Source organism: Suncus etruscus, chromosome 15 (assembly GCF_024139225.1).
Source record: "Suncus etruscus isolate mSunEtr1 chromosome 15, mSunEtr1.pri.cur, whole genome shotgun sequence".
Classification (NCBI taxonomy): domain Eukaryota; kingdom Metazoa; phylum Chordata; class Mammalia; order Eulipotyphla; family Soricidae; genus Suncus; species Suncus etruscus.
In genome coordinates this window covers 35,558,456-35,573,437 of record NC_064862.1, presented here as the reverse complement: position 1 = coordinate 35,573,437, position 14,982 = coordinate 35,558,456, and the positions used below count along the sequence as shown (strand labels likewise).

Here is a 14,982-nt window from a genome sequence, read left to right as displayed (position 1 = left end):
TTCTGAGCGCATAGCCAGGAGTAACCCCTGAGCGTCACAGGGTGTGGCCCAAAAACCAAAAAAAAAAAAAAAATTTAAAAATACTGCATGATGCCAATTATATGCAGAATATAAAGAAAGTAAGCTCATCTAAGTAAAAATGTAGAATAGTAGTTGCTGTAATTTAAAGATTTTGGAAAATGAAAAAGGTAGAAACTTTTAATTATAAATAAAAATTACTCTAAAGCATGGAGGCTAACATTATAAATGTATTACATACCTGAAATTTACTAAGAAAACAAATTTCTTACATTCTCACCACAAAACAAAGTATAAACAGTATATGAAATGAGGATGTGTCAATTCATTAATTGTGGTGATCATTTCACGGTGTATGTTATGTTATATCAAACATTATCTGTTTTACTCTAATACATGGTACTTTTTTTTTTTTTTTTGGTTTTTGGGTCATACCCAGCAGCGCTCAGGGATTACTCCTGGCTCTATGCTCAGAAATCGCCCCTGGCAGGCACAGGGGACCATATGGGATGCTGGGATTTGAACCATGGTCCTTCTGCATGAAAGGCAAACGCCTTACTTCCATGCTATCTCTCCAACCCCTAACATTCTTTTTGTTTGTTTGCTTGTTTGTTTTTTGGCAACATCCAGCAATGCTCAGGGGTTAATCCTGGCTCTGCACTCAGAAATTGCTCCTGGCAGTCTTGGGGAACCATATGGGATGCCAGGGATCGAACCCAGGTTTGTCCCAGGTCAGCAGCATGCAAGGCAAACGACCTACTGCTGTGCTATCACTCTGGCTCAATACATGATATTTTAATTGTCAAAAATAACTCAATATGTATGTAATCAAGGTGTTTAAATAAATTTTAAAAAATGACTCAATAAAACTGTGGATGAGGTAGAAAACTGTTTATGCTGGGGCTACCTATCTGAGAAGTCTCATCAGATGGCCAGGTCAGATAAACAGGAGGAACATTATGTAAGAATTCTTAGTAATACTTCCTTCTATTGATTCAGCTGTATTTGCCTGAGCAAATTCTCTGAACACAACTAGCCTTGTTTTAAACCTGGAGAATACAAAGATAAATCTATAATTTCTATTAGAAAACACTTGCTCTTTTGATCATAATACTATATAATATAGCAATCAAAAACATCTCAATTCTATTCGTCTGCAAAGGAGTTTCATTGCAATAAACTTACAAACTCAACTAAATAGAGGTAAATAATTTATCTTGCTTTGTTTAGACCAGTGATGCCCAAATACTCATTGTATTTTACTCACAACTATGTATTGCATGTCTACATTATGTCAGACACTTCCCTTGTACTTAGAAAACATCTTTGAAATATGCACAAAACACTCTATCCCTTGGAACTTATGCTCTAATTTTATGAAGTCAGCAATAAACCACACATGTAGAATAAGTACATTCTTAAAATCCTATCAGGTGATCACAGAAACAAATAAACAGAAGAAACAGCATTTGAGCTCAGGACCAACCAGGTTCTTGTACATCAGGCCCATCAGGTGTTAGTGAATACTATTCTAACCCTTCTGACTCACAAGATCACTGTTAGGAGGAAGAGAGAATGGTCACCAGTAACATCACCCACCCACTCCATTCCACTTTATTTTAGGAAGATTGAGTGTATTATTAATGGGCCAGTTTAGGGGGCATATAACATACTATTTTTTCTAATTTTCAAATCAAATATTTCTTCAACAGGTCTGCCTATGCTTCTCTCTAGTCTTCAAGAAACCAAGAGTTCCTCCCCACAAAAAAGAGCATACCACATTTCTTCTAGAAATATAGCTCCAACAAATTATTTCTTATTTCTTACAAATAAGTTTATGCTTTGTACTAAAATATCATGCTCAATTATTCTCAATTCACCATGAAATATAGAGGAAATGTTACATAATTACAAAATTAATATTCCACATTACATTTTTATCTTTGAATTAGTTTGGGGTTTGGCAAGTCCCCATTGGTTATGGTTTTTCATTTTGTTTGTTTTGGGGCCACACTCAACAGTGTTCAGGGGTTACTTCTGGCTCTTCGCTCAGAAATTATTCCTGGCAGGCTGAGGGGTCATATGGGATGATGGAGATAGAACCAGGGTCGGCCCTGTGCCTATCCTCTGTGCTATTGTTCCATCCCAGGTTTCTTGGTTTCTCATTCTTTTTTGTTTTTGTTTTTGTTTTTGTTTTTGTTTTTCTGGCCACACCGTTTGATGCTCAGGGGTTACCCTGGATAAGCGCTCAGAAATTGCCCCTGGCTTGGGGGGACCATATGGGACGCTGGGGGCTAGCACTTGCAAGGCTACGTCTAGCGCCACCTCGCCGGCCCCGGTTTCTTATTCTTAACCAATGCTGTGTCCTCTTCTGATCCAGGACTTCGAGGTTTAATGATGTCAGTGATGTTAGCCTCTCTCATTAGTTCTTTGACCTCCATCTTCAATAGTGCCAGTACTCTCTTCACCATAGACCTTTACACCAAGGTGAGGAAGCAAGCATCAGAGAAAGAGCTCCTTATAGCTGGACGGTAAGAGAAACCTAATTTCGACCTAAATTTTTTAATTAATATCTTTACTTAAGCACCTTGATTACAAACTTGATTGTGGTTGAGTTTCAGTCATGTAAAGAACACCCCCTTCGCCAGTGCAACATTCCCATCATGTCCCAAATTTCCCTCCTCCCCACCCCACCCCCACCTGTACTCTAGACAGGTTTTCTACTTCCCTCATTCATTCACATTGTTATGATAGTTCTCAATGTAGTTATTTCTCTAACTGCACCCATCACTCTTTGTGGTGAGCTTCATGTAGTGAGCTAAAACTTCCAGCCCTCCTCTATTTTGTCTCTGAAAATCATTGCAAGAAGGTCTTTTATTTTTCTTAAAACTCATAAGTGAGTGAGACTATTATAGCTGACGGTAAGAAAAACCTAATTTCGACCTAAATTTTCTATGGGAAAGTACAAGTATAGAAGTAAATAGAGCCTCCTCATCTTTGAGTTCAGTGAAACTCATAATAGGATTCTACAATGGGAAAGTACATTAAAGGATATTTAACTCAATTTCTCTCTTTCCAGAAACAAAACTTGGAGAAATTATTTTAAAATTAAATAGATGCTTCTTCAGACTTTCAAATGCCTCTAGTTTTTTTTATTTCTTCCTCTTTTTACATGTTCTCTAAAGATCATCTTGTTCCATAAATGTTTTTCATGGAGTATATAAATTCTACCTACTCAGAGAAGTTAATGTATTGTCCCTAGAACTTTTCATGCATAAATCACATGAAAAAAGTAGCATATTAAGCCATCCATATACTATGAAAGAGAGGGAGAAAGTGATAACATAAGCAACTTGCCTTGTTCATTATAATAGATTATTAATTTACATCTATTAACATTATATAGATTAACATTATATAATAGATTGTTAATTACTTGGCAAGAAAATTTCAAGCATCCACTTGGTCCAGATCTTTATTCTATTCTGAAAAACTATTGTAGTAGAGAAAGAATAATACAGCATTTATATTTCTGTCACGGAGAAAGTCTTGAACTAGAATTTAGCAGGCCTGAGATGCTATAATTTATTATAAGTATAGATACCTTACATATCTATGTCTCAATTATAAGTCAATAAATTTTTCTATTTCTCTATCACTCATTAAATGTTCACTAGTTCTCAGAATATATGTATGGAAAAACATATATGCATAAACAAATCTCCTACTTCACAGAATGTATGCATTTGTGGGAAAAATAGACAAGTACAACAAAATACAGGTGACAATAATGAATTTAGGGGCCCGGAGAGATAGCATAGTGGCATTTGCCTTGCAAGCAGCCTATCCAGGACCAAAGGTGGTTGGTTCAAATCCCGGTGTCCCATATGGTACCCCGTGCCTGCCAGGAGCTATTTCTGAGCAGACAGCCAGGAGTAACCCCTGAGCACCGCCGGGTGTGGCCCAAAAAAACAAAACAAAATAATAATAATGAATTTAGGTAGCACAAAGGATGAAAATTAAATCACCAAATAAGCTGAGTAATAGTTAAAAGAGGTGGTCAGATAATCCTCTCTGAGGAGGACACATTTCTTTAGAACTTTGAGGAGATGTGAGAGTATGCCTCATACCTCTGTGAGGACAGAAGACTAAGTACTGTGTTTCTACAAAAGTCATGTGTGAGTGTCTCACTGGCAGTGGTCCTCAAACTTTTTAAACAGGGAGGCAGTTCACTGTCCCATAGACTGGTGGAGGGCCGAACTATAGTAAAAACAAAAACTATGAACAAGTTCCAATGCACACTGCATATATCTTATTTTGAAGTAAAGAAACAAAACAGGAACAAATGCAATATGTGGTCCATGGGCTGTAGTTTGAGAACCACTGAAAGAATAGGAAGTGAGATTGATATGTGAGGAACAAGAGAAGAGCGATGGAAACTCAGTCAGAACAGGAAACAGTCATGAGTCGAACAGAGGACATTTAAGCCGTAAGAATACTTTGGATTTTATTCCATAAATGATAGAAAACAATCAAAGGTAAGCAAGCAATGTTAGCATGGAATATGCTTTCCAGTGATGATAGGTAAGATAATCGAGGTTATTTATTGGATCTTTACTGTGTTCTAGACGTCGTGATCAGAATTTCTATGAAGGACTTTGCAAATCACAATGGTTTCAATAAAATTAAAATGTTTGAAAGATCCTCATAAATAATAGAAAACTGGTGTTTATTTACAATTGGTGTGTTATATAAATTATACCTGAGAATTATTAAATAATGACTTTTAAACTTTTATGAATAAACATTTCATCTTAAATTTAAAAATTATATAGCTCTAGACAAGTAATTGCTTTATAGCATTTACTATTCATTAAGCATGGTATGACATCATATGAGATTAAGGAGCTTGATTTTATTTGGAAAATTAATGGTTGACCACAAAAATATAAGTTCAAGAACTGAAGTATTAATGTTTTGTTTGATATTTAAATCAACTCGGCTATTTTCTCCCTAGGCTATTTATCGTTATATTAATTATCCTCAGCATTCTGTGGGTTCCATTACTAGAAGTTTCTAACAATGGGCAACTGATTCATTATGTAGAATCAATTTCGAGCTACCTTGGACCTCCAATTGCAACTGTCTTCCTGCTTGCTATAATATGTAAAAGAGTCAATGAACAGGTAAGTTCAAGTTGGGGAAAGTTTTTCTTGATGGAATGAGAAAAATTATTTCTTTGACTGGTTCATTATTTTTTGAATCTCTTAAGCACCATGAGATACACAATTACAAAGTTGTTCATAACTGAGTTTCATTCATACAGTGTCCAACAACCATTCCTTCAGTGCACATTTTCTATCACCAATATCCCCAGTTTCCCTCCCACTCTCTCCCCTGCCTGCCTGCCACTATGGCAAACATTTCTCTCTCTCTCTCTCTCTCTCTCTCTCTCTCTCTCTCTCTCTCTCTCTCTCTCTCTCTCTCTCTCTCTCTCTCGCTCTCGCTCTCTCTCTCGCTCTCTCTCTCTCGCTCTCGCTCTCGCTCTCGCTCTCTCTGTCCTTCTGTCCCTCTGTCTCTTTCTTTTCCTCTTTATCCCTCCCTTTTTCCTTTTGGACACTGGTTTCCAATATAGTTACTAAAGGGATATGCATATCACTTTACCTCATTTTAACACTAAGTTCTTGTCCAGAGTGACCATTTCCAACTGTCATTGTCATAGTGGTCCCTTTCTACCCTAACTGCACTCTTCCGCTATTAGTGGCAAGCTTCCTACCATGGTCCAGTCCTCCTGAACCTCAATTCTATTGTCTCTGGATACTTTTACCTTTAAAAAAAAAAGTATTTTTAATATCCCACAAATGAGTACAATCATTTTATGTATATTCCTCTCTGACTTATTTCCTTCAGCCCAATACTTTCCATAGCCATCCATATATAAGCAAATTTCATGACTTCTTTTTTCCTAACAGCTGTGTAGTATTCCATTATGTAGCAACTGTATCACAGTTTCTTTATCCACTCATCTATTCTTGTGCACTTGGGTTGTGTACAGATTCTGGCTACTGTGAATTATCCTGCAATGAACAAAGGAGTATAGATGCCTTTTCTTCATGATGTTTTAGGGCCCCTAGAGTATATTCCAAGAATGCTATTGTTCATATGGGAGCTCCATTTTTAGTTTTTTAAGGAATGTCCATTTAGTTTCCAAAAAAAAAAAGCTGAACCAGTTAACATTCCCACCAGCAATGAACAAGAGTCCTTTTCTTCCCATATCCATGTCAGCACTGGTTGTCTTGTTCTTATTTTTAATGTTTGCCAATATTTATGGTGTGAGATGCCTTGATTATATGGCTCAAAAGTCATTTAAGGGGCAGGAGCAGTGGTGCAAGCGGTAAGGTGTCTGCCTTGCTCATGTTAGCCTAGGACGGACTATGGTTTAATCCCCTGGTGTCCCATATGGTCCCCTAAGACAGGAGCGATTTCTGAGCGCGTAGCCAGGAGTAACCCCTGAGCATCACCAGGTGTGGCCCAAAAACCAAAAAAAAAGTCATTTAATTTTCATGATAGTCTATCACAATTTCTGGTTTTCGTTTAAGTGCAGTCTTTTTATTTCATATATTTATAAATATATTTATTCATATATAAAGTCCAGAGCCAAAAAACAAAGTAGACTGAAATATGACTGCCAAGATCCAATCCTAGTGCTATCATTATATTACTGTGATTTTTTTGGAAGGGAACTCAAAATTCTAGAGGTCACTCCTGAGTTATAAGTGTTGGGAGGCAGTTCTCAAAGACCTCCAGGTTCACGCCTGGATATGCCTTAAAGAAGGGGGAAGGAACTATGAAGTGCCAGAGATCAAACCCTGGGCATTGCATTTGCAAGAAATATGCTTGAACCCCTTTAGCTGTCTCACTGACCCTTCAGTGTGATTTCAAGCAAATCATTTGACCCTATAATCATAATGTTTATCTTATGTAATTGCTATGAGAATTAAAAGATCAAATATGTGAAGTGTTTTGAAGCAAACCTACCATCATGAAAACTTTATTCGTTGGGCCCGGAGAGATAGCACAGCGGTGTTTGCCTTGCAAGCAGCCGATCCAGGACCAAAGGTGGTTGGTTCGAATCCCAGTGTCCCATATGGTCCCCGTGCCTGCCAGGAGCTATTTCTGAGCAGACAGCCAGGAGTAACCCCTAAGCACCGCAGGGTTGGCCCAAAAACCAAAAAAAAAAAAGAAAGAAAGAAAGAAGAAAGAAAGAAAGAAAGAAAGAAAGAAAGAAAGAAAGAAAGAAAGAAAGAAAGAAAGAAAGAAAGAAAGAAAGAAAGAAAGAAAGAAAGAAAGAAAGAAAGAAAGAAAGAAAGAAAGAAAGAAAGAAAGAAAGAAAGAAAGAAAGAAAGAAAGAAAGAAAGAAAGAAAGAAAGAAAGAAAGAAAGAAAGAAAGAAAGAAAGAAAGAAAGAAAGAAAGAAAGGAAAGAAAGAAAGGAAAGAAAGAAAGAAAGAAAACTTTATTTGTTAATTTTTGCTCTTCTGTATATAATTATCATGGACCATATATACTTATTCACTTCATTGTTCCCAGGTATTAATCTTATTCTTATAAGATTCAGATAAAAACAGATTATAGAGGTTAATATTTATGTTTCTCATTTTTACTTAATATTAGTGAGATTCTGAGGTTCCATTATTCCCCCCATTTTAAGCTTGTATTCTTAAATTTTTCTTTGTTTCTTTCCAGCCCCAGCCCAGCAAATGTGAGGCTATTAGTTGCCACAGGTCTGAACACTGAGTGTAGAAATAATCACTTTTAAATAAAAGAAAAAAAAAAAGAAATAGCCACTTTTTCTGTACCCTAATGTAACAAATGCAGCTGAACAAATGCATTTGTGGTGCCACATTTGGCATCTATAGGCTCCTAGTCTTAATCTTTATATGATACTATTTCCCCTAAATATATATATATATATATATCTTTATCTGAGTCAGAGGAGTAGACATATCTCAGTGAACTTCCCAGAAAAAATGCTTTTTACATGTCAAAAACTTAATAGAATTTCATAGCTAATATCATCTCTGCAAATATATAACCTATATATTAGACAAAATAAATCACATTTTAAAATATCTATGAAACTGAGATTTTTTTTTTTTTTTTTTTTTTTGGTTTTTGGTTTTTGGGCCACACCCGGCGGTGCTCAGGGGTTACTCCTGGCTGTCTGCTCAGAAATAGCTCCTGGCAGGCACGGGGGACCATATGGGACACCGGGACTCGAACCAACCACCTTTGGTCCTGGATCGGCTGCTTGCAAGGCAAACGCCGCTGTGCTATCTCTCCGGGCCCTGAAACTGAGATTTTGACTTCCACAGGCCCCATCAATCGCCTCCTCCATTCTCCTCCTCTCCCTCCTCTCCCTCGTCCTCCTTTCTCACCCTCCTCTCCCTCCTCCTCCCTCTCCTCTTCCTTATCTCCCTCCTCCCTCCTTTTCTCTTCCTCCTCCTTTTCTTCCTCCTCTTCCTCGTGCCTCCTCCACTTCCTCTCCCTCCTCCTTCCTCCTCCTTTTTCTCCTCTTCCTCCTCCTATTCCTCTCCCTCCTCCCTCCTCTTCTTCCTTTCTCCCTCCTCCTTCTCCTTCCTCCTCCTTCCTCTCCTCCTCCACTCCTTTCTCCTCTTCTCCCTCCTTTTCCTCTTCCTCCTCCTCCCTCCTTTTCTTCTTCCTCCTCTTCTTCCTCTCCTCTTCCTCCTCTCCCTCTTCTTTTCCTCCTCCTCCCCCTCCTTTTCTCCTTCCTCCCTCCTCCTTTTCTTCCTCCTCCTCCTCTTCCTCCTCCTCTCCCTCAACCTCCCTCTCCTCCTCTTCCTCCTCCTTCTCTTCCTCCTCCTATTCTTCCTCCTCTCCCTCCCTCCCCCTCCTCTCCCTCCTCCTCTCCTCTTCCTCATACCTCCTCCCCTCCTCCTCTGCTCCCTCCTCAAAAAAAAAAGAAAGAAAGAAAAAGAACTGAGATTTTTTTGAAACTTCATTGTATTTCAGAGGAAATAATAATGTCCTTGACTTGAGAAACCAACAGGTAATGATATCTCAGACTACAGAGCTCACATATATATGCCAACTTTTTCCTGCCTTAATAAATTGATGGTTAATCTCTATTCTGGCCCTGATAAACTCATAGAATAATAAATATGACTTATTTGACTGAGCTTCTCATATTTTATAAGTATTCTAATTTTGTTCTTGTTTCTTTGCAGGGAGCCTTCTGGGGTCTAATTGTTGGACTTGTGATAGGCCTTATTCGTATGATTCCAGAGTTTGTCTATGGAACAGGGAGTTGCTTAGCTGCCAGTAATTGTCCCAAGATCATTTGTGGGGTGCACTATCTCTACTTTGCTCTCATTCTCTTTGGTATAACCTTAGTGGTTGTACTGGGAGTTTCACTGTTAACGAAACCCATTCCTGATGTACATGTGAGTAATAAGCAATAGGTTTATGCTTGCTTTAAATTAAGGATTATAGAGCAATAGCACAACAGGTAGAATGTTTGTCTTGCATGTAGCCCACCTAGGTTCTACCCCCAGCATCCCATATCCCTCCCAGCCTGCTAGGAGTAATTTCTGAGTGCAGAGCCAGGAGTAACCCCTGAGTACAGCTGGGTTTTACCAAAAATAATAATAAATAAAATAACTAAGTAACGTAAGGCTTATTTGCTTCCTAAGGCAACTAGTGTCCAAGTCCCATGCAAAGGACAAGAAAGTTCTAAGAAACATAAGATATTTTCATCTACTCACTTGATTAAACTAATCTTGTAGCTAGTATATACAAAGTATCAGTGAATTAAGAAATTAAAGATTAAAATGAATGGACTTTATCATCAAAAACTTCACAATGCAGCTATAGGGGAAAATCTACAATTTTCTTAGAGTGAGGGAAACCCCACTATTTATTCATTGTGTCCAAACACATATTCTTGACCTATGATTTACCCATATAAAGTTATATAGTTGGCAGCCATGCCCATGAGCTAGAGCTTTCTGCCATGTCTCATCTAATGCCAAGCGAATGCAATAAACTCATCTAACTCTTGAAAGAGGAGCCCAACTAACAAGAAAAAACCAGGGACACACAAGCCTTGCAGTTGATTACACTGGAGAGAAACCCATGGGAGTTCATTGGCATAGCTCTACAGATCCTCAAAATTTTGGGCCACAAAGCAACTATACGACACCACTATAATTTTAATACTAATTTACCAGTAGGAATACATCAAATTAGATTGAAATTATCATAGGAGCCATATAACCTCAACCATCAACAAAAGAACACTCAATAGACAATATACAGCTTAGTAAACCTTCAGACTTCATTGCAAGAGATGGCAATGGCTATAAAGTTTCTTTTAATGCAGCATTTTTCTATAATTCCATTACCATTTAATTGTACCAAGCAATACTAAGGAACTTATTTATACCTGCCAAGAGGCAGACTTCTGGGAGGTAGGAAATTGATGACCAGTGTAGAGGGAATGTTATATTGGTAGTGAGATTGGTGTTAAAATATTGAATGCCAGTAATAGCTGTATTATAAACAACTCTGTAAGCCAGTATCTAAAATAAATACATTTAATTTTTAAAATGTTAGATAATTTCATAACTTGTATTTATTTTGAAATATTTTAATTAACATACAAACTAAGTATATAAATGTTAACTATATTTAACTGATTTAAAATATCAGTAAATATTTTATCAGTAAGCTGATAAAATCTTATAAATCTTAAGAGTTTTAGAACAGGGGCCAAAGAGATAGCATGGAGATAAGGCGTTTGCCTTGTATGCAGAAAAAAGTGGTTTGAACCCTGGCATCCCTGGTGCCCCCGAGCCTGCCAGGAGTGATTTCTGAGCATAGAGCCAGAAGCAGCCCCTGAACGATGCTGAGTGTGACCCAAAAACAAAAAACAAAAACAAAAACAAAAAAAGAGTTTTAGAACAATGGTAAATTTGTACAAACCTGGGAAGTTAGCTGGGAAAGAGATTTTAGGATATATATTGCTAGCAGAACTCAGTAATAGTACAAGATAGCTCCAAAATTCAGCTTAAGAAAATATTTTTCACGTTATGAAAATAACCATTATACAAAATGAAGTAAAAATATCATAACTAGTACCAATTGAATAAAGACCGTGAGTAGTCATGCTATATAGTGTACTTACATAAATTTTCCCCTTCCCCTCCATTTTTTATGACACTATAAATCTAGAAGTAGGAGTTTTAACCAAATAGAAAGGCTTTGGCCAGAATTTAAAACATAAAAAATTATAAATAGTGCATATGCGTGATTAAATATGAGAGGAAACCTTTCTTTGGTTATAATCTTCTGTATTATTTGTTTTGGGGCACTTAATAAATAATTGCATTATTGCATCAAATTACTCACATCATGAGCATTTGCATAAACTTATCTTTTATATTCCTTTGTACTGTCTCCTGCTAGCTGCATCGTCTTTGCTGGACTCTTCGAAACAGTACAGAGGAAAGAATTGACTTAGATGCAGATGAGAAAAGACAAGAAGAGGAGGAGGAGGAGGATGACCATGGGGATGGTAATTTGGTTTGCATGTAGTTTTCTTGTGTAACTCTTTAAACATGAACTAGTTTAGTTTAATTTCATTGTTTAGTAGGCATGTGTTGAAGTATTTTGCTTGGAATAATATATATATTAGAGTTTATCATTCTTTTTTTGTGTGTTTTTTTTGGGGTCACACCCGGCAGTACTCAGGGGTTACTCCTGGCTCCATGCTCAGAAATTGTTCTTGGCAGGCACAGGGGACCATATGGGATGCCGGGATTCGAACCGATGACCTTCTGCATGAAAGGCAAACGCCTTACCTCCATGCTATCTCTCCAGCCCCAGAGTTTATCATTCTTAACGCACTAACAAGTAGCCTCTTATATACTTTTGGCACAAGTATAGATAGCTCTGAGATATTTTGGGGAAATATCAAATTCCAAGTAAAATTATTGAGGCCTATGCAAATTTCTATATAGTTTTATGTGAAATGTTTTGATTTTGTCCCTTAAAGATGAATATTTCAATACAATTTTCATTTAAATTACTTTTTCAGTTTTGATTGTTGCTTTGGTTTAGAGCCATACCCAGCCTTGCCCAGGGCTGATTCTTGACTCTGCTCTTTGAGGTCACTCCTGGTGGGCTCATGGGACTACATGGGGTACCAGGTTGACTATATGCAAGGGAAGCAGCCTATCTATCTGCTGTACTATTGCTCTGGACCCTAAATTAATTTTTTTTTTTTTTGGTTTTTGGGCCACACCCGTTTGATGCTCAGGGGTTACTCCTGGCTATGTGCTCAGAAATCGCCCCTGGCTTGGGGGGACCATATGGGACGCCGGGGGATCGAACCGCGGTCCGTTCCTTGGTAGCGCTTACAAGGCAGACACCTTATCTCTAGCGCCACCTTCCCGGCCCCCCCTAAATTAATTTTTTGAGTGAGCTTAATAACCATCTGTCTTGGGAAGGAGAAATAGTTTGAAGGACTTGAACATATAGATCTTGCATGTAAGGGTCCAGTTTCTGGCACCAGGTGGTACTCCATGTATTCCTAGAAACAACCCCAAGCACTGTAATCCTCCAGCCTCATCAGGTATTGCCAAAAACATAATGAACCAGGGCCGGAGAGATAGCCCAGCAGTAGGGTATTTGCCTCGCACACAGCCAACCCAGGACAGACGGTGGTTTGAATCCTGACTTCCCATATGGTCCCCCGGGGCCTGCCAGAAGTAATTTCTGAGCACATAGCACTTCAGGGTGTGACCCAAAAAAAACATAAAGAACCATCTTTCTTTTCTTTGTTCTGGTCTCTAGATGTTTACATGGGGGAACAATGGTTACTAGTCTCTATTTTTGAAAGTTCATCTTATAATAAGTATATAAAATCCTTTTGTAGCACAACATACAATTTTTTTCTAGTTTATTCATTTCTATTCTGTTTGTTGGACTTTATACCCTGAAAAGTTTTCTACTATTATACCATCATACATATGCACATTTTCTGAAGGACTCCCCTAACACTTAGGCATTCTTGAATCCTCTGTACTACATTGACAGGAGCTTTGTTCCCCATAGTTTTGTGGCCTTGTGCTTGTTTGTCTTCGTTCCAGATAATTCTGAGGAAACTCGCAGCTGTTTCAGGAAGGCTTATGATTTATTCTGTGGCTTATCAAAGAAAGGTCCCAAGCTGACCAAAGAGGAGAAAGAAGCCCAAATGCAGAAGTTGACAGACACATCTGAGAAGCCCTTCTGGAAGACAGTAGTGAACATAAATGCTATTCTCCTCCTGGCAGTGACAGTCTTTTTCCATGGCTATTATGCCTAGACTCTGGTTAGTTGGACTACTTATTTAGAAAAAGGTAATTTTATCATTGTTTCACTTTTATTATAACTTATTTTATGATAAAACAGAAATAAGCCACTGGTTATTTTATCTAATGATATAACTATCAATCTGATTCTGTTTGCCTTTGTTTTTCCTTTGTGTCAATAAATTAGAAGAATCGTTTAAAGTCAGTGAGATTGTTACATTTGTGCATGTAATCTAAGAACACGAGATATAAATTTTTGATAGCTCACCAATAATAGTTTCCTACCTTACTCTTGCTATCTGAAATGTTTAGAGATTTTGCCTTTTAAAATATCTCTGAATTCTGCCTCACATAATAACCACCTCGTCTATAACGTAGTGCTCACTCTTCTCCTCCTTCCCCTCAAAGATTTGAAAAAAATAAAAACAAATGCTAAACGCTTCGAGTAAATGAGCAGGGCATTTTCATATTTTAATCAATTTACTGTAAATTAATATCTTTTGGGGGGGTGTTTGGGCCACACCCAGTGACGCTCAGGGGTTACTCCTGGCTATGCGCTCAGAAGTCGCTCCTGGCTTGGGGGACCATATGGGACGCCGGGGGATCGAACCGCGGTCCGTCCTAGGCTAGCGCAGGCAAGGCAGGCACCTTACCTCTAGCGCCACCGCCCGGCCCCGTAAATTAATATCTTAAGCTGTTGTAACAGGTGTTTACTTAATCAAACACACTGAAGCTATTTAGATCAGGAGAATAATGAGGTTCATTCACCAGTGTAGTGAGTACAGACAGCAAGAATGTCTGAGATATCAGCAGGGAGTAATGGTCTAATAAGTTCTTTTATAGGGCACTTCTGCTATGTCATCCTTCTGGTTCATGCTCAGTATTAAACATTAGCATTGTGTGGGTGCATGTGCACCGTGGCATCAAGTACAGCAAGGACATCAAGATAAGGCATACAGCATGGTTACACTGGGGACATAGAGTACAACCAGGACATTAGGGGGTACATGTGCATCATGATATCAGTATGTCTCCAGAGAGTTTTCTAAAATCAGCAACTTATTATCTCAGATGGAACAGAAAACTCATCTCAAGTATAGAGTGGGCATCTTTTAAAACTTTCCAACTGGGCCCAGAGAGAAAGCACAGCGGCATTTGCCTTGCAAGCAGCCGATCCAGGACCAAAGGTGGTTGGTTCGAATCCCGGTGTCCCATATGGTCCCCCGTGCCTGCCAGGAGCTATTTCTGAGCAGACAGCCAGGAGTAACCCCTGAGCACTGCCGGGTGTGGCCCAAAAAAAAAACAAAAAAAAAAAAAACAAAAAAAAACTTTCCAACTACAAGGAAAATCATATCTTGAGATCACATGTTATGAATCAATTAGAAAATCAAAGCTACGTATCATATTTATTTTCTTCTTTTAAATTTATATTTATAGTTTCTAGACAGGGGCTCCAACCACTTTCTTTGTTTTTCTTTCCTTTTTTACAGAACCATAGGACATGAATCTTCTTGTTCTGCCTCATACTTCTATGTCTTCCTACAAATTGAGAAAAATGAAAGTGCATGGTACCAGGAGCAAAGAGTTCTTATG

At 38.2% G+C, this 14,982-nt stretch overlaps 1 protein-coding gene across 1 annotated transcript in view; it reads left to right on the top strand.

Moving 5' to 3' along the window:
- Nucleotides 1-13,403, top strand: part of LOC126030743 (solute carrier family 5 member 4) — a 44,127-nt gene extending 30,724 nt beyond the window's left edge. The window contains exons 11-15 of the mRNA XM_049788993.1: nt 2,399-2,549; nt 5,036-5,204; nt 9,265-9,480; nt 11,504-11,612; nt 13,189-13,403. Coding sequence (XP_049644950.1) covers nt 2,399-2,549; nt 5,036-5,204; nt 9,265-9,480; nt 11,504-11,612; nt 13,189-13,403 — 860 coding nt within the window. The remainder of the gene's footprint in view (nt 1-2,398; nt 2,550-5,035; nt 5,205-9,264; nt 9,481-11,503; nt 11,613-13,188) is intronic.
- Nucleotides 13,404-14,982: the final 1,579 nt, after the last annotated feature.